Here is a 19,854-nt window from a genome sequence, read left to right on the forward strand (position 1 = left end):
GGCACCTCCTCTTGAAGATGTCCTCGATGTTGGGGAGGGTTGTGCCTGCGATAGAGCTGGCTGAGTCTACAACCCTCTGCAGCTTTTTTCAATCCTGCACATTGCAGCCTCCATACCAGGTGGTGATACAACCAGTCAGAATGCTCTCCACCGTACACCTGTAGAAATTTGCAAGAGTCTTTGGTGACGTACCAAATCTCCTCAAACTCCTAATGAAGTAGAGCCGCTGGCATGCCTTCTTTGTGGTGGCATTGATGTGTTGGGCCCAGGATAGACCCCCCTGAGATGTTGACGCCCAGGAACTTGAAGCTGCTCACCCTTTCCACTGCTGACCCCTCACTGAGGACTGGTGTGTGTTCTCCTGACCTCCCAATCCTTTAGTCCACAATCAGTTCCTTGGTCTTGCTGACATTGAGTGTGAGCTTGTTGTCGCGACACCACTCAACCAGCTGATCTACAGGTCACTCCAACCACAGTCATTGAAGTACAATATGTGAATATTTCCTTATATGCACACTTGGAGAGCAAGCACCAGCTCTTTGTTGACTCCTTCACTGGTGTATGATGGAATGGGCTTTCTGCTAAATGTCCGGAAGACAAAAGCAGTTCAACAATCAGCTTGTGCCACACAGCACTGATAATCAGGACCCACAAAGAGAACCTGGTAAATGTGGATGACTTTCCATATTTTTGAAGCCTCCTCTCAACACCGGCAAATATTGGTGATGAAATTCATCACTGCTTCCAATGTGCCGGCACACACTCAGCCAACTGGGGAAGTTAATGTTCGAAGACCAAGACCTCAAACCTGGTACCAAACACATGGTCTACTAAGCAGCAGAGATTCCCACACTCCTGTATGTAGAGAGGTGGGTAACTTGTAGCAATGAAGAAATGTAATCAGTGCTGCCCCTTCAAAATTTCCAAATCCACTGGCACTATAGACAAATCTACGTCTGTGTCCCCTCCCAAACCAACATCTCCAACACCATACAAAATGTTGGAGGAACTCAGCGGGTCAGGCAGCATCTATGGAGGGAAATAGATCGTCAACAGTTTGAGTCAAGGCCCTTCATTAGGATTGATGAAGAGTCTTGATGAAGGGTCTCAACCCAATGGACAGTCAATGCTTTGGGTTGAGTCCTGATGAAGGGTCTTGACTCGAACTGTTGACTGTCCATTTCCCTCCATAGATGCTGCCTGACCTGCTGAGTTCCTCCAGCAATTTTGTGTGTTCCTCCAGATTCTAGTGTCTTGCAGTCCCCTGTGTCTCCATCACCAGTTCATGTGGGTGAGACACATCCCCCACATACCTGACCCCAGACTCCCAAGTCCAAGCATTCCACTTGGAGTTCTGTCACGCCAATACATTTCTGGGAGGATGGAACAAAAATGATTCATGGACCTTCCCAAAATTTCCCTGAGAAAATGCCACATCTTCATCGACTGAGGGGAATCCCTGCACCGGGACTGACGGAGATGGAGAAGGAGCACCTTGGAAGACACCGAACAACCTCCAAAGACTTCAATGGAGTAAAGCATCTCAAACAACTCCCCCCTAGCCGCCAGTCAAACACCACCTACCGTGTCCCCAGCACAATCTGGGGATTGCACCCTGGGCCTTGTCAATCACTGCAGAGTGGGACTGAGAAGCAGCGGCCGAACTGGGAGATTTGGAGTTTACAACCAAGGGAGTCGGTAGAGGCTCAGGGCAACCCCTTCCTTCCCTCTTCTGCCTTCCTGTCCTCATCACTAGTCCAGGCTCAATGGTTGCTAGTGGGGTTTCCTGGTATCCCATTAACTAATCAGTGTGTATATCCAGTCTCTGTGTATTCCACATAAAAACAGAAAACGCTGGGAAAGCTCAGAAGGTCGGGCAGCATTTGTGACGTCGGATCTCTGACCTGAAACCTTGTTTCCTTCTCCATAGACGCTGCCCGACCTGCTGAGTGTTTCCAGCATTTTCTGGGTTTATTTCAGATTTCCAACATCCGGCAGGGATTTTAAAAATTTGACTTTTCACTTCTTCTCTCGCAATAGTGTTGCCTCACAGCGAATGCAGTGACACTGGTTGGGGTTTGGCTCTGGAAATCCACCTTGCCCTCTGCACGGTCTCACAGTTGCTGTCACATTCGCTCGTCGCTCCTCCCCTCTCCCCACGTAGCCAGTCCGGTCTCTCCCCATCCAACGTGAAGCAAACCAACCCTCCTTATCTCCTCCTCCTTCCCACTTGTGGCCAAGCCCGAGCGCTCAAGCCCAGTCAGCTCTCGGGGACGCGAGAGGGAGGCAGCTTGCAACTAGCTCGCCAGCGTTGGAAATCGACAAGAGGCAGGGAATGCCTTGCAATTAGCAGGGAATTCCCTTCCCCTCTCTTTGGGGCCGGATTTCCCCTGTCCCTGGGACACAGGAATGGGCTGACTCTCTCCATGCACCAGGGATAGAGAGCGAGAGAGAATTTATTTGTGCTATGAACTCTGCAGAGAAGGCCACGTTTTCAATGCACGCTCTCCTCATCTGCAAACAAAAAGTTGCAATATTTTTTTTCTTGACACAGAAGCGGAAGAAGCCCACCACCTGCCTATAGATCTTAAATGACCGAGCTGGAAGCAAGATTTACCACCTCCAGTTCAAAACCCCCCTTGCATTAATCTTAGCCGCATTTTCACTCTGGAGGACACGGGAGGTTGGTTCGAGATTCTTGCATTTGACTTTTTTCTTATATGTGCGAAAGATAGCAATTGGATCAGAAATCGCAAGGATATTGGCGTTTGTGGATCATTATGTAATCGGAAGCGATAATGCATGAAGTGGCTGCCTGAAGAGATAGCAAACATTGACAATAAAAACGCCTGGTGCTCATTCTCAGAAGGAAGGGGCGTTTCAGGATATTGTTCAGCGAATGTAAATCACGGAAAAGTTGGCTTCTGTGTTGTGACAGTGATCCGGCTTTCCTGAATTTGGAAGGAAATGGTCTGGTGCCTTGGGAGGATTTTCAGTGACGCGATCTTCCCACGTGTCATTCCTCAATAGCCGCAACTTCAGCTCAATCTACCGCAAGGAGAAGGGAGAACTAAGCTGCCCCCCCCCCCCCCCCCCTTATCCAGATCCGATCCCAGTAACAATGGAGCAGGATAATAGCAAACAACCGGCGCAGGAAGAGAGGAGCAAGGCTGAGAAGAGGTTCTCGCTGTGGTACATGGGCTGGTCCACACTGGACAGGAGGACCACCTTGCCCATGTTGCCCTGGCTGATGGCTGAGATCCGTAGGCGCTGTGAGAAGCAAGAGCCCGGGTCATCCTTGGCGGCGCGGGAAGTCCTCCTCATTCTCTGCCCACCTCTCATCAGATGTGTCCCCCAGGCCACCAGTAGCAACTCGTCGGTCTTCATCTTCGAGCACAAGGCGCAGCACATCATCAGGTTCATCCACAACAGTCATGACCTCACCTACTTTGCCTATCTCATCAGGACCCAGCCTGACAACCCGGAGACCGAGATGGCCTGCCACGTTTTCAGAGGCACTGACCCCAACCAGGTAGGTCACTGGTTGACTAAATGGGCAGAGGAAGTGTGCTAGTGATTGCATTACATTTGATGTGTGTCCCAGTGCTTGCTGGTGGTTCAATGTCCTGCTCACTCTGGGCACAGACCTAGATATAAATTCATCCACTGCCAAACGATGCTAGTCAGGATTTTGAACCTAAAGTTGATATGAAATACTTCTTAGAGCATAGAACATTACAGCGCAGTACAGGCCCTTCTGCTCACAACGTTGTGCCGGCATTTGATCCTGCTCTAAGATCTATCTAACCCTTCCCTCCCACATAGCCCTCCATTTCTCTATCATTCATGTGGCTATCTAAGAGTCTCTTAAATGTCCCTAATGTATCTGCCTTCACAACCTCTGCCGGCAGTGCGTTCCACACACCCACCACTCTCTTTGTGAAAAACTTACCTCTGACATCCCCCTTATATCTTCCGCCAATCACCTTAAAATTATGCCCCCTTGTGTTTGCCATCTTCGTCACATAAACAAAGGAAATGTTTCAATGTAACTTATTTTAACTTAGCCATAAGTGCAAATCAAATACTTAATTGCCTTGGGACAATAATCAAGATCAAGTGAACTTAAGGTTGCAGTGATATACAGTATCTGAAGAGGAGCACTTTGTGAGAAACCTTGTGTATGAAAGTACAGCAAATCATTAGATTGTGACTGTTTCCCTGGTTGTTCCATCAAACACAAACAGAAATGACCAGATGCTTATTTGTAAAGAAATGGAGCTTCCTTCTTTAATAAGTTGGAGCAGAACATGTTTGCTTGCCTGCAGTTTGGGTTATTTTGATATTGTCCAAGTTATGTCAAGTATTTGGCAAACAAATATATACTGTAAAATATATAAAACAGTTCTGTATAAAACTAGTCTGTCTTTAAGGTTTGCACTGTCTTGATGTACATAATATATTTAGATATACTGTTCGAGGATCATACACAAAATAACCTTTTGACATTAATATGCCATCTCTATATATCAAATGATAGCTGAAGTGAGGTGCTTTTTTTTAGTTAAAAGCTTAAAGATTCAGCATTTTTGTGAATGCGGACAAATTAGAAACAGCTAGGGTTCCAGAAAATGTCAAGTAAAATCCAGATATAATATATTGACTAGCTCACACAGATTAAGAAAACAGAGAATGCTGGAAACACTCAACAGATCAGGCGATAAAGTTTGCTAAGACTGACTCTTGATAATCAAAAAGTAATTGAGCAGGATCAGGTATGCCATGCTGGGTGAAGAATCTCGAGAAAGTTTTGGTATTTTGTGGAGAATTCTCAACGGGGTTCTTTGCATTGAAATTATTTCCAGCATACGTCCTGGCGTAGAATGATTCTGTTGTTCAGTACTTTGATGTACACTTGGGTTTTAAGCCCAGAGCTCAAAATGTGTTCTCAGGTGAAGGCTAAATAGTTGGCTTTCTGTATTTGAGGGCATAATGATGAAGTACAGAGGAGTATGTCCTCGTTGCAAACAGCCAGCGTGAATGGGTGTACTGTGGCTGGGTGTGTGGAACTGAACTGAGACAGGGTGTGCTTGTGTGCAGAGTATACCAAGGTTATATCCCCAGTTTAATTTGATACCAGTGAATGTAAAATAGAAGTGCTGTCTACATTTGGTTAGCTTAGTTTTCTTTGTCAATTGGCAGCAATTTTGCAATAACCTAATCTAATAGAATTATCCAATCTGAAGGGGTCAAGGTTCTTAGACTGGCAAAGGTAACACAGTGTGGCATTTGAGTCCAGCTCTGCAACTGATGTCTCACTTTATATCTAAAATTAGGATCCATCAGTAGCAGCAGTGTGTCAGAATGGAATTCCATGATGTTAGACTATATTTGGAATTGGATTGCATTAACACTGCCTGTGAAACAATCAAAAAGTGTTCTGTACTTTTCCATTGAAATATGTATACATTTTAACTCTGCACACACTCTGTTGGTTCCCAGATCTCTAACTTTGGAATGTTATAATGTAACCTTTTTCGATCTTGTGTATTTTACACACAACATTACAGCACATTTCTATTTATAAGGCGCTCACCAGTACTGGCAATATTCAGCTGCCCTTGGTTTTGACAACCGCACCTGGACTTCAGTGCTATTCGGATGGTTTTATCAAAGGTTTTAAATGATCTCTCGTCTACAGATGAGATCAGGGTCCCTCAGGGGTTAAATTAACAGGTCAATGCCTTCTAGTGTGTCAATGGATTCAATCTGATCACATTCTTATTCAAATGGATCTGATATATTTTGCAAAATATTTTGAGGACTCGATGAGATGCTGCAATAACATTTAATCAGAAAAAAGTGATACCCATAGATACCACATTTGAGGCATTGCGATTTCAGAGTTGTACTCACTGTAATGACTAATTGAGTCGCACATTTCACTCTACTGAATTTTAAGAGAGCTATAACATTTGGCATATATGCTGTTTGCAGGGTAAAACCAAATGTGGACTGGAGCATCAGGCTAGGGTTTTGCGTTTAAGTCTCTGGGTTGGGACTTGAATCTAAGCCATCTCCCTGAGGGAACAAGATGGTGCTACCTACTCAGCCACAGCTGACACCAGACAGGGTGAGAGTTGAAAGGAACAAACACACAGTTAGTGGAAGCTCTGATTAGCTCACACAGATTAAGCAAGATGCTGGAAACACTCAGCAGATCAGGCAGCATCTGTGGAGAGAGGGTTAATGCTTCAGGTCAATGACTTGTCATCTGATCATTTTTCTCTCATGGATACAAGAAACCCAAAGCTCACTGCAGTAATCTAGTTTCAATAGGGGTTATCCTAGCAAAACAAAGGGACTGGCTCTGTTGAATCAGGATCAGAACCTACACTTATTTTGCTATTCAACTACTGTATAGAGCCAAGATAGTTTCTGTTGTCCTCTATTTTAGCTGTATTTGAATGCTCGAACAAGCATACCGTTGCTTTCGGGTAAGAACATTTGAAGGGGCAGTATCAGTCTCTGATACACATCCCTGATGCCGCAATGTGGTATGATCCTGAGCCTCATTGGACGGGGCCAGAACCAGCGCTTTGCTGGGATAATCCCAGTGGGAACTGGATTGCTGCAGGGGCTATGAGGTGCTTGTGTCCGTTATGGAAAATGATCAAAATTCCATTACTTGGCCAATATTCATGGTAATACTTGCTAAACAAAATTCATGTCTGCTGATCTTGAATAATGACAGGACTGAACTTGACTGAGATGTTTTTAACAAGAAACCACTCTGCTGATACGCTTGGTCTCCAAGACCACACTTGCAACATAACCATGTCGGCAGTGCAAGTATTGCTACTCAAAAAACATGGCAATGTGTGGCATTTGCAATTAAGCTTCTGTCATTTTGGTACCAGAACTGCTACTTCTGTACTCTGATGATTATTATCCATTGCATTTATTGTCCAACACTTTCTGTATCCTCATGATTATTGTCTGTTATTGGTTTGGCATCCTTCATTTTTCTTAGTGCATTCTCTTTTTAATTTTCACTCTTTTGTTTGTCTATTGGACACTCACCGCACGTCCCCCACCAGCCATCCCCACCCCGCCGGAGAGGTTGGGTGGAGAGATGGTCTCAAGTTTCCCTTGTTGCTGAACTTAATTTGTTTTTTCAGAAGGTTTTATTGAGCTATCTGGTTATTGATGTTCCCTCTAATGATCCCTGTTCCCTGTGGGGATGCTCTAATCCTCCTCAGCCATAAGCATTTCACCAAGGAGTGACAGATAAGATCTGTGCCCTTCCACCTTGTAGGGTCATTGTGTTCTCCTCATTCTGTAATATGATTCAGCTTTCTCCATTATATTTGAAGTGGTGGAGCCACTCACTGTATACGGGGGGATTAAAACATTCTATATAATTAACTGTACATGTCGTGAAGAATGCAAATATACAGTATCACATCTTCATTCAAAGTTACTTGGAGGAGTTGAAAAGGTATCCATGAAACGTTACATTCAGCCAAATATTAAGGAAAAGCCCCGCATAGAACTTAAGTTCCAACAAATACAATTTTGCCTAGATCACACTTTTTTTCGATATTTGCAGATTAGAAATTTTTTAAAAGCTACTATATCCTCTTTTCCAACGCCTTACAAAACTGAAATTACGGAAAAAAATTTAGGTCTTAATCCTTATCAGAAGGGCTTGATAGCAATAATCTATGATTTAATTATGAAAATACATCCAGAATCACTGGACAAAATTAAGAATGAATGGAAAAGTGAACTCCAGACATCTTTACCTATGGAGACTTGGAAGAAAATTCTTCATTTAGTCAATACATCTTCAATGTGTGCCAGACACTCCTTGATACAGTTTAAGGTAGTTTTACAGGACCCATATGTCAAAATATATGCTAGCTCGTTTTTATCACCATATAAATCCTGCACGTGACAGATGTAAATCGAATGTGGCTTCTTTGACACATATGTTTTGGTCCTGTCCTCTTTTGGAAAAATATTGGAAAGACATTTTTAACATTATTTCAAATGCATTGAAGATTGATTTACAACCTCACCCTATCACTGCAATTTTTGGATTACCAAGGATAGAATCTGGCCATTTATCTGCTTCCACTAACCATATGATTGCCTTTGTTACATTAATGGCTGAACGATCCATTTTGCTTAAATGGAAGGATCCAATACCCCCTGCTACTTTCCAATGGTTCTCTCAAACTATATCATGTATAAACTTGGAAAAAATTAGGAGTGGTACCGTTGATCCTTCACGTAAATTTGAAGATATTTGGAGTCCATTTATTCAATATTTTCACATGATATAGATCCCCTTTCAATAACTTTCCAACTTAGAGGAACAGAGTTGACGACATAATGTTGCTCTGTTTCTACTGAGAAATCTTAGTTTTTTTTCTTTTTTTCTGTTTTTTTTAAAAATGTTTTTGTTTAGTTTAGTTTGGTTTGATATATTGTTTATAATTTTTCTTATTGATTTGGGGATTATTTTTCTCTTTCTTTTTTTATTTATATAATAAATCTTTTTCTTTCTTTCGTATTATATTCATTTACTAAGAGATCGTTGGATCTACAGATTTTTTTATATTTTGTTGTTCTTTATGATTATCTGTGCCATGATTGTTCTCCTGATCTCTTTGTATTACATGTACAAACATTGATGTTATATATTAATCTGTATTAATTTGAAAACTAATAAAAAGATTGAAAAAGAAAGAAAACAACTTAAGTTCCATTTGGTGAAGGGTGAAGTTTCAGAACGAGGTTAAAAGGAAGGTATTGGATAAGTAGGCAGCATTGACCTGATGGGTTGACTGGTGCAGTAAAAATCCCATGATTCTAATTATAGTAAGCACCACTTGGAATGCATGTCCAGGAAAAATATTAGACTTAATTAAGTTCAAGTTCAAGCTTATTGTTATAGGCATGCATACACAGGGTATAAATGCTATGAAAATTAGCTTTTTACATTACAAACAAGACACACATAAGTTAACATAAACTTAAATTAACATAAATTATACGTAGCCTACACGACCAAATAAACATAACGACACTAGTGCAAGCTGAGAGAGAGAAAAAGAAATCTAGTCCGAGGTACTGTTGGGGTTTTTCAGGTCGGTTCAAGAACCTGTTGGCAGTGGGGAAGAAGCTGTTGTTGAACCTAGAGGTGTGGGTCTTCAGGCTCCTGTACCTCCTGCTTGATGGCAGCATCGAGAGGAGGGCATGGCCCAGTTGGTGGGGGTCCTGGATGATGGATGTCAGCTTCCAGAGACATCGCCTCTCGTAGATGTCCTCGATGGTGGGGAGAGCTGTACCCATGATGGAGCTGGCTGAGTCCCTCTGTAGCCTCTTGTGTCCCTGTGCATTAGAGTTTCCATACCAGGCCGTGATGCAATCAGTCAGAATGCTTTCTAGTAATAAGAATAAGCTGAATGATTTGACTGGGATGAGATGGAAGATGTGACTAAATGGAGAATTGATTCTTTACTTACCTTGTGTTCAGATGCAGTATATTAAAAAAAGGAGCATCACTTCTGCATTAACTTAAAGCAAAGTCCCTTTGTGCAATCTTGTGCTGCAGCCATGTTATCAATGCTGTGTCAGCTCAAGGAGAAAATCTACTTTCCCATTGTGTCTTCATTTTCCTTTGCATCACCACTTCCAACTGCCTTTCTGCATAGTTTTTGCATTTTTTTTCTTTCCTTTGACCTTGTCTCAGGAAGAAATCTATGTCAGCTTCTGTCAGGGTAAAATCATTGGCTTAGAAATCCTATTGTGCCAGCAAAGGCACTTTAAGCCACTGAGGTGCCTATGGTTGCTTTGTATGTGGGCCTGTACTGTGGAATTAAACTGCACTGTGGTACTCAGGGGGCTTCACTCACTCTGGGTTGGTGCAGCTGGCAAAGGAAGTTATATCCCAGGATATGGCGAATGTTCTCATTGAGAAAGCCCTGGGGAGCAGGGTAGAGGATTGTGATGTAAACTGGAGCAACACGCAAAAAGCTGGAGGAACTCATCAGGTCAGGCAGCACGTCGACATTTAGGGTCAAAACCCTTCGTCTGGTCCAGATGAAGGGTCTCAACACGAAACGTCGACTGTCCATTTCCCTCCATAGATGCTGCCTGACCTGTTGAGTTCCTCCAGCTTTTTGTGTGTTGCTCCAGATTCCAGCATCTGAAGTCTTGTGTCTCCAATGTGATGTAAACTGTCATGTAAAGTCATGGGGATGTGGAGGCTCCCTGAAACCTCCCTGAAACTGCTTTCAAGCATGGGACTCTAATAGCTGGGACCTGCTCAGGTTGGTCACCTTTAGGTATCATCAGAGCACAGCTCCCACTCATTATAGAGACTTGCTTCTGCATAAGTCACTCAGTGGACGTGGAGAGGATTTTTCCAGTCGTGGGAGAGTCTAGGACCAGAGGGCACAGCCTCAGAATAAAAGTACGTCCCTTTAGAACAGAGATGAGGAGGAATTTCTTCAGCCAGAGGGTGGTGAATCTGTGGAATACATTGCCACAGACGGCTGTGGAGGCCAAGTCATTGGGTATATTTAAAGCAGAGGTTGATAGGTTCTTGATTAGTAAGGGTGCCAAAGGTTATGGGGAGAAGGCAGGAGAATGGGGTTGAGAGGGAATAATAAATCAGCCATGATCGAATGGCGGAGCAGACTCGATGGGCTGAATGGCCTAAGTCTGCTCCTGTGTCTTATGGTCTCATGTCATGCATATATGCACAATTGAATTTCTTAGAAGCAGTGTCCAGATGTGCACTGCTGAAGTTGGCCGCTGATTATGTCTGGGTGCCTCTGTGCGCTTGTGTGTTGTTTACACAGAGGACCCATAATCGACTTCATGAATGTTGATAGGTTGATAATGACACAGTAAGTAGCTGATCATCAAAAATGATTGGTTTTCTGTTAAAGTGCCATTGCATAGCACATGTAACCAAGACAAAGTGCAATTAAATTTCCGGGTCAACAATTAAAGAGATTTGCTAGAAATCTGAAATAAGAACAGAAAGTGCTGGAAAGAGCCACCAGGCCATAGTATTATCTCATGTTCCACTTGGGGAGCTTACAATCCAATGGTATAAACATTGAATTTTCCAACGTCGGGTAACCCACACTCCCGGTGCTCTCCTACCACACGCACTCACCTGTCCACCTCTTCTCCTCCCTTTGTTCACCTTTCCCATCCCCTCCCCTCACCTTTATCCATCTGCCCATCATCCGCTCGCTATCTGGCTCCACCTATCAACTTCCAGCTTCATCCCCCCCCACCCCCCCCCCCTTCCCTCCTACTGCTGTACACTGCCAACCGTTCTTCTCTCTCACTCCTGATGCAGGGTCCCGACCCGAAACGTCGACTTACACCTTTTGCCTCCCCGCTGAGTTCTTCCAGCATCTGGTTTTGTGGCATGGAATTAGAGTCTTGGACCAATGTACAAAGGCCTGAACTATTGACAGAGAAACACCAAGTTCAAATCCCACCACAGCAGTTAGCATTATAAAGTCAAGTAATTAAATAAATTTGGACTTTGAAAAAAAGGGCTGATATCAGTGACGGAAAGTATGAGTTGTTGTAAAATCCCATCTGTTTCACCAGTGTCTTCCAGGGAAAGAAATCAGCCATACTCACCTGCCTGATGTGTGCATGACTCAGGTCCACCAATGCAGTGGACTCTCAGCTGCCACCTGAAATACTAAACAAGATAAGAGCCCATGGTGTTAGAGGCAAGGTGCTAGCACAGATAGGAGATTGGCTGACTGGCAGAAGTCAGAGAGTGGGGATAAAGGGGTCCTTTTCAGGATGGCTGCCGGTGACTAGTGGAGTTCCACAGGGATCAGTGTTGGGACGGCAGCTTTTCACTCTATACCTTAATGATCTGGATGAAGGAACTGCTGGCGGTGTGGCCAAGTTTGCAGATGATACCAAGATAGGTGGAGGAACAGGCAGTGTCACAGAGGCAGGGAGTCTGCAGAAGGACTTGGACAGGTTGGGAGAATGGACAAAGAAGTGGCAGATGGAATACAGCGTAGGGAAGTGCGGGGTTATGCATTTTGGTAGGAAGAATAAAGGTCTGGACTATTTTCTAAATGGGGAGAAAATTCAGAAATCGGAGGTGCAAAGGGACTTGGGAGTCCTAGTTCAGGATTCCCTCAATGTTAACTTGCAGGTTGCGTCAGTAGTAAATAAGGCAAGTGCAATGTTAGCATTTATTTTGACAGGACTAGAATATAAAAGCTAGGATGTAATGCTGAGGCTTTATAAGGTGTTGGTCAGACCGCATTTGGAATATTGAGAGCAATTTTGTGCCCCGTATCTAAGGAAGGATATGCTGGCCCTGGAGAGGGTCCAGAGGAGGTTCACAAGAATGATCCAAGGAATGAAAGGGTTAACATATGAGGAGTGTTTGATGTCGCTGGTCCTGTACTCGATGGAGTTCAGAAGGATGAGGGGGGTTCTCATTGAAACCTACCGGCTACTGAAAAGCCTGGATAGAGTGGACGTGGAGAGGATGTTTCCATTAGTAGGAGATTCCAGGATCCGAGGGCACAGCCTCAGAATAAAGGGATGTGTCTTTAAAACTGAGATAAGGAGGAATTTCTTCAGCTAGACGGTAGTGAATCTGTGGAATTTGTTGCCACAGCAGGCTGTGGAGGCCAATTCATTGGGTGTATTTAAGGCACTCTCGATGGGCTGAATGGCCTAATTCTGCTCCTATGTCTTATGGTTGTATGGAAATGTCCTATCAAGCCACTTAGTTCAGGAGCCAGTTAGGGATGGACAATAAATCCTAACCCAGCCAGTGATCTCTGCAATCAGTTAATGAATTTAAAAAAAGACTGCATCTCTTGAGAGTGAAACAAGAGTTAATCGGAGCAACTTTCAGCCTGAATGGTTAGCCCAGCTTCTTTCTTCATGGATGCCGGTGATCTATGGTTTCTTGAAATTCCGTGATTGAAACATCAACTGCTCATCCTGGGGGAATGCCACAGGAAGGAGTCCAGAAACAATGTGACATTTGCAAAACTGAAAGAGAGAGAAATATTTTCTTTATTTTCAATACATCTGTCATCTACAGTGGTCTGAAAAATGAACTGATTCCACTGTATGTTTCCTGTAATTATCAGTTGTGTTTAAGGGTGGAGTCATTTATTCAAACCAGTTCTTTGGACCAAGTTGTTCCCAACCTGACTGACTGCCAGGTTGCCTTGCCTGTGTGATTATTTAATTCTGCTCCTATGTCTTATGGTTGTGTGGAAATGTCCTATCAAGCCACTTGGTTCAGGAGCCAGTTAGGGATGGACAATAAATCCTAACCCAGCCAGTGATCTCCGCAATCAGTTAATGAATTTGAAAAAAGACTGCATCTCTTGAGAGTGAAACAAGAGTTAATCGGAGCAACTTTCAGCCTGAATGGTTAGCCCAGCTTCTTTCTTCATGGATGCCGGTGATCTATGGTTTCTTGAAATTCCATGATTGAAACATCAACTGCTCATCCTGGGGGAATGCCACAGGAAGGAGTCCAGAAACAATGTGACATTTGCAAAGTTGAAAGAGAGAGAAATATTTTCTTTATTTTCAATACATCTGTCGTCTACAGTGGTCTGAAAAATGAACTGATTCCACTGTATGTTTCCTGTAATTATCAGTTGTGTTTAAGGGTGGAGTCATTTATTCAAACCAGTTCTTTGGACCAAGTTGTTCCCAACCTGACTGACTGCCAGGTTGCCTTGCCTGTGTGATTATTTCATTGTGACACCCATTAAATTCAGTGTTGTATTGATATTGATTAATACTTGTTAACACTGGAATTTATCTATGATTAGATAGCTATATTGATTTATATTTCTAATAATGATTGACCAATTAAAATCCTTATGTAAGTAAGGATCATATACAAGGGACAAAGTATACCAATTAAGGCAACAGCTGATGGGGAGCATATGTGTGCCACATATGTGTACTATCAAAAGGCTCGAAGCAGATCGAGAGAGGAAACTAATGGATTTGGTTATTACAGGCAATCTCGTTTCAGAATGGTATTGCTGGAATAAATTTGGCAGCATATTTGTAGTTCACAGCTACTGGTTCACAAGCAGATAGCTGGATTAATCAATTCATGTTTTGATCTCAGTACTGCAGGAGATAGTTGACACAGAACGGTTTGAAAAAAATGCTTTTTCTTTAAAAAAGGACCTTCTGCTCTGAAAGAGAGAATTTGCGGTTGTTGGCACTTTTCACACGCCACGATATCCCAAAGTGCTTCGCAGCCAATGAACTGTGACCATTGTTGTAATTTGGGGAAGGTGATCTCCTTCGACAGTCTCTTGGGATCAAGGATGACTTGCTTCTACTCCAGTTTTGTGGGATCTGAATTGGTTCTGAGTTAACTAAGGGTACAGATGTGGGATCTGTTGATTCTGCTGCAAGTGGGGCAGAAGATGCTTATCGGGGTGGGTGAGTAGTGTGGGAGGTTCATCCATCATTTTCACCAAACTTCTGCTTGCTCCTGTCGAAGAGGTTTAAGGTCCTCAATACCTCCCCAGATGCTCCATTTAGAGTAGCCATATGCCAGAGATTCCCATGTGTTGTTGACAATATTACATTTTTCCGAAGAACTTTCTTGAACCATTTTCTCTATGGTCCTGGTAGTCTCTTGGCATGACAGAGCTTGGAGTCAGGTGCCTGGTGTTGGGCCTGATGCTATATTTATATCCTGCTGCACTTTTCCTGCCACCTTCAGTGATTTGCATACTCAGCTGCACATCTAATAGAGCTGCAGCCTCGAAGATCTAGTGATCTGGTTTCAATCCTGACCTCAGGTGCTGTCTCTGTGGAGTTTGCATGTTCTTCCTGTGACTGTGTGGGTTTCCTCTGGGTGCTCAGGCTTCCCATTACATCCCAAAGACATGTGGATTGGTAGGTTAATTGGCCACCACAAATCGCCCCATGTAGCTGAGTGGTAGAAACTGGTAGAAATTGAGGGGAGTTTGGGGAGATTAAAATGGGATTAGTGTAAGTTTAGTGTAAATGGGTGGTTGAAGGTTGGTGCAGAGTCAGTGGGCCAAAGGGCCTGGTTGCATGCTGTATGACACTATGCTTCCATGCTCTAAGCCTCTGTTCTGTCTTACTGATGCTACGTTGGCGCCAGAAGCGTGGCGACACTTGCGGGCTGCCCCAGAACACTCTACGCAAAAGATGCATTTCACTGTGTGTTTCGATGTACATGTGACTAATAGATATACCTTATCTTTCAATCATTCTATGCGTTTTAATACAGGGTTATTGGCTTTATAAATAGAGGGTCAGAGTATAGAAAGTATGCTAAACACTTATAGAAGAACGATTAAGCTGCAACTGGGCGCCGCACAATAGTAAGACCTTATTGAGGTCGCAAAGGGCATTTGCTAAATTGGTGTTCACAATGGGGAACATCAGGTTTGTGGACAGACCAGGATTGCCCCCTTCACAGCAGAGAAGGTGAAAGGGAGATTTAATAAGAGCAGTGAAAGTTTTTGATTGAGAAGATAGGAACTATTTCCAGTGATCAATGGGCACAGATTTAATGTGATTAGAAACAGAGGTTGGGAACTGGAGAAAGAAGCAGGGATAGAACCTGTTAATGCACGGAGATGTTCTAATCTGGAATGCCCTGGTTTGGTGGAAGCAGGTTTCATAGGAACTCAGAAATAATTGAAAAGGAAAGGGCGTGAAAATGATGCTGGAGAATGGGACTGATTGAATCGTTAGACTTTTAACCTCTTTCTTGACTGACCTTCACCAATCTTATGCCCTCCTCCATTTTGACTGGAGTAGGCTTCATGATGCACCAACTGGTCTCCACTGTCAGTAGTTGCTCTTCCAAACACGACATTTCACCTTTCTGGAACACTCTCCTGAAATCGGCTGATTTTTTTTGCCTCTCTTTAGAATCATATGGCACAGGCAAATGCCATTTGGCCCATCAGCACTCTGCTGGCTTTCTGAAAGACGCACCAACTACTTCGTCTGTTCCTCCAAGACCCTTCAAACTCTTGCCTTTCAAAATGCTCCGAAAAATTTTCCTCTTTGATTCCTTCACCAGTTGCAGAATTGTATCAGAGAATCATAGAATTGTACAGAAGGGAAACAGGCCATTCGGCCCAATTCATCCATGCTGACCAGTAGGCACCCTTCCGTATTAACCACATCGTCCAGCACTTGGTCCGTAGCCCTCAATGTCTAAGTGATTTAAGTGTTCGTCTTGACACTTCGTAAATGCTGTCAATGATCCATCTTCAACCCCTCTCTCAGGCAGTGCGTTCCAGATACTTAGCACTGTCTGGGTGAAAAAGATCCCCCTCATATCCCCTCTGAAGTTCTTCCCTCTTACCCTGAATCTATGCCCACTAGTTTTATCTACCTCTGATATGAGGAAAGGTTTCCTGCAGTCTACCCTATCTAAACCCCATATAATTTTTATAAACCTCTATCATGTCCCTTCTTAACCTCTACTCCCAAGGAGACCAGACCTGCCTTCTCCAGTCTCTCATCATACCTGAACTGCTCCATCCCAGGCAACTCTTTTTCCGTCTGCAAGCGTCCACACTTTACCTAGACATATAAGTAAGCAGCAAGGCTTTCCTTTATGTGGGGACGATTTTCAGAATTGTCGCAATGCAGTAAATTGATGTGAACTCACAGCAGCCAAGTTCAATTTTTCGTGACGAGATTGCCAAACAAATTTTAAATGAGACTGCTTCAGGACTTAATTGAAGTTGTACTGGAAAAGCACTTACGACTGTTTAAGGTGCCATGCTGCTGTGTGTGTATTGTTTGAAGGACCAGATTTTCCTCATTCTGCTTTCAAGTTTTCTTCTCTCCATTGTCTGAATCTTCTTGGGTTTCTGTGTTACCGTTACCTTTATTCTTACAGGTTCTAGAAGCATAGAATTTTACAGCACTGAGACAGGCCCTTTGGTCCACTGAGTGTGCACCAACCGTCAGGCATTCACCTGCTCTAATCCAACACCAAACCCATTTTGTTGGAGCATTGCACAGTACAGCACAAGAACAGGCCCTTCAGCCCAGGACGTCTGTGCCGATCATGATGCCAAATGAAACTAATCCCATCTGCCTGCACGTGATCCATATCCCTCCATTCCCTTCATGTTCATGTGTCTGTCTAAATGCCTCTTAAACGCCACTGTCGTGTCTGTTTCCAGCACCAGCCCAGCAGCATGTTCCAGGCACCTACCTCTCTCTTTGTAAAAAAAAACTTGCCTTGCGCACCTCCCTTAAACTTTCCCTCTCTCACCTTAAAGCTATGCCTTCCTATAGCTCCATAACTCCCTGAAAGTGGCAACACAAGTAGATAGGGTGGTAAAGACAGTGTATGGCTTGGTTGCCTTCATTGATCGGGGCATTGAGTCTAAGCGTCAGGGCATTGAGTCAAAGAGTCAGGAAGTCATGTTGCAGCTGTATAAAACTCTGGCTTGGCCACATTTGGAGTACTGTGTGCAGTTCTGGTCGCCCCATTACGGAAAGGATGTGGAGACTTTGGAGAGGGTGTGGAGGAGGTTCACCAGGATGCTGCCTGGATTAGAGAGTATTAGCTATAAGGAGAGGTTGGACAGACTTGGATTGTTTTCTCTGGAGTGTTGGAGGCTGAGGGGAGACGTGATAGGAGTATATAAAATTATGAGAGGCAGAGATAGGGTAGGTGGTAAGTCTTTTTCCCAGGGTCGAAATGGCAAATGCATTGAAGTGGAGTAGAGCTGTCCCTGAAGTTATGGTCATTTGTTCTACCTTAATTAGCATAACAAAACATATCACATGGTTACAGAGACACAAGAGACTGCAGTAGCTGGAATGTGGAACCACACACCAGAGGAACTCAGCAGGTCAGGCAGTATCTATAGAGGGAAATGGACAGGCAACATTTTAAGTCTGAAACGCCAACTGTCCATTTCTCTCCATAGATGCTGCCTGACATATTATATGGTTAGTTTACTGCTTGGGGGGAGTTTGCTGTGGTCACTTTTGATGCCACATTTCCCTCATTACAAAGGTGATTACACTACAACAGGGGTTCATTGGAGCGTCCTGAGATGGTGAATGGCACTATAGAAACGCAAATCTCTCTTTTCTTTTGCAGCCTGGCTTTTCCTGAGTTGTTTTGTAATTCTGTTCGGCCAAATTACGAGGTTTCTGCTTTTTTGCACCAGTTGTACAAGAAAGGGGAAATCCGATTCCTATTGACAGAGCACCCTCTTCCTCCACAGGAGTCTTTCTTCTCCAGGTCAAGTTTTCCAGTCATTGATGTCTGGATCCTTTCTGTCACTGAGCAAACCTCCATTGTCTCAGAAATTTTAATTTTTAATGCTCAGTCAGTTTTATAGTAAAGCAGATTCTCACCAGAGTCTTCCTTCTTTGTGATAGCAATAATTACCTGTATATTTTATGCAGTATCCTGACTGGTTGCATCGCGGTCTGGTCTGGCAATTCGAATGTGTAGGAATGCAAGTAGCTGCAGAGAGTAGTGAACTCAGCTTAATATATCAGGGGCACATCCCTCCCCACCATTGGTAGTATCTACAGGAGGCACTGCCTCAAAGAGGCAACATCTATCATCAAAGATCCCCACCATCCAGGCCTTGCCATCTTCTTGCAGCTACCACCGGGCAGGAGGTACAGAAGCCTGAAGTCCCACACCACCAGGTTCAAGAACAGCTACTTCCCTTCAACCATTCAGTTCTTGAACCAACCTGCACAACCCAAATCATTACCTTAGGATAACGACACTATGATCACTTTGGACTTCTGGTTTTTGTTCTAATTGTGTTCTTTCTTGTAAAAATTGTGTATAATTTATGTTTTTCTTGTGAATGTTGTGTATCTGATGCTATGTGCCTGTGATGCTGCTGCAAGTAAGTTTTTCATTGCACCTGTACATACATCTACTTGTGCATATGGCAGTAAACTCGACTTTAACTTTGACAGTGGTCAGCTCTGGTGACCCAGCATGTTGAAGCCATGAACCTCTCCTAGAATAGAAGACAAGGATGTTCACAGAAAGAAGGTTAGGATCCCTGTCACTGCACACTATGCCACAGATGCCTCTTGGACCTAATATATGTCCTGTGGAGAGCTTCAATTTAATTAATACTTGAAGGAAGATCATGGAATGAATTGCTTGTGCTCAGATACAACCTATATTTTAAAGCCAGACCCCTCAGCTGTACATTCTTCAGCTCCCCAAATGATGGAAGACTGAGTTGACCCTCTCGCCAGGAGGCTGATATTTTATGTTAATTTTGTAAAACACAGATGGAGGCCATTCATCCCACTGAATTAGTGCCAGCTGTCAGGGCATTCCCATCCATTCCATTTCCTTGCCCGTCAGCTTCTCCAGATTCTCCTGCCTCCCACCTACTCTAGGGGCAAGTTACAGTGGCTAATTAATCTACCTACCAGCTCATCTTCGGGATGGGACAGGGAATGGGAATACCCTGGGAAAAGCCATGCTATCTTGGGGAGAATGTGCACCACCACGCCAGTTCATTGTCACGATCTCCATTTGCTGCCCTGTGATTCACCTGTTGCACACACACTCCTTAAAGTAGCTGCCTAAATCACCTGGAAGGTGGCATTGACAATGCCGACATCTGCCTCAGCTCATTTGCTGGTGATACCCTGATCCACACTTCCTGATTTTCCAATTCCTGGGCTGATCAACTTTGTTTTCATCTTCCTTAAATCTGTGGTTGTCAAGGTGTTTGTTGCCCTTGTCCCCACTCACGCCAAGTCCCCTTCACTCTTTGC

The 19,854-nt window shown here is 43.7% G+C and overlaps 1 protein-coding gene across 2 annotated transcripts in view; it reads left to right on the forward strand.

Annotated features, from left to right (window-relative positions):
* Positions 1 to 2,255: 2,255 nt before the first annotated feature.
* Positions 2,256 to 19,854, forward strand: part of tbc1d4 (TBC1 domain family, member 4) — a 259,728-nt gene continuing 242,129 nt past the window's right edge. For both annotated transcript variants that reach the window (XM_052025561.1, XM_052025562.1), the window contains exon 1: positions 2,256 to 3,532. In XM_052025561.1, the coding sequence (XP_051881521.1) occupies positions 3,122 to 3,532 (411 nt within the window). In that variant the 5' untranslated portion in view covers positions 2,256 to 3,121. The remainder of the gene's footprint in view (positions 3,533 to 19,854) is intronic.

This window comes from Pristis pectinata, chromosome 11 (assembly GCF_009764475.1).
Source record: "Pristis pectinata isolate sPriPec2 chromosome 11, sPriPec2.1.pri, whole genome shotgun sequence".
NCBI classification, from domain to species: Eukaryota; Metazoa; Chordata; class Chondrichthyes; order Rhinopristiformes; family Pristidae; genus Pristis; species Pristis pectinata.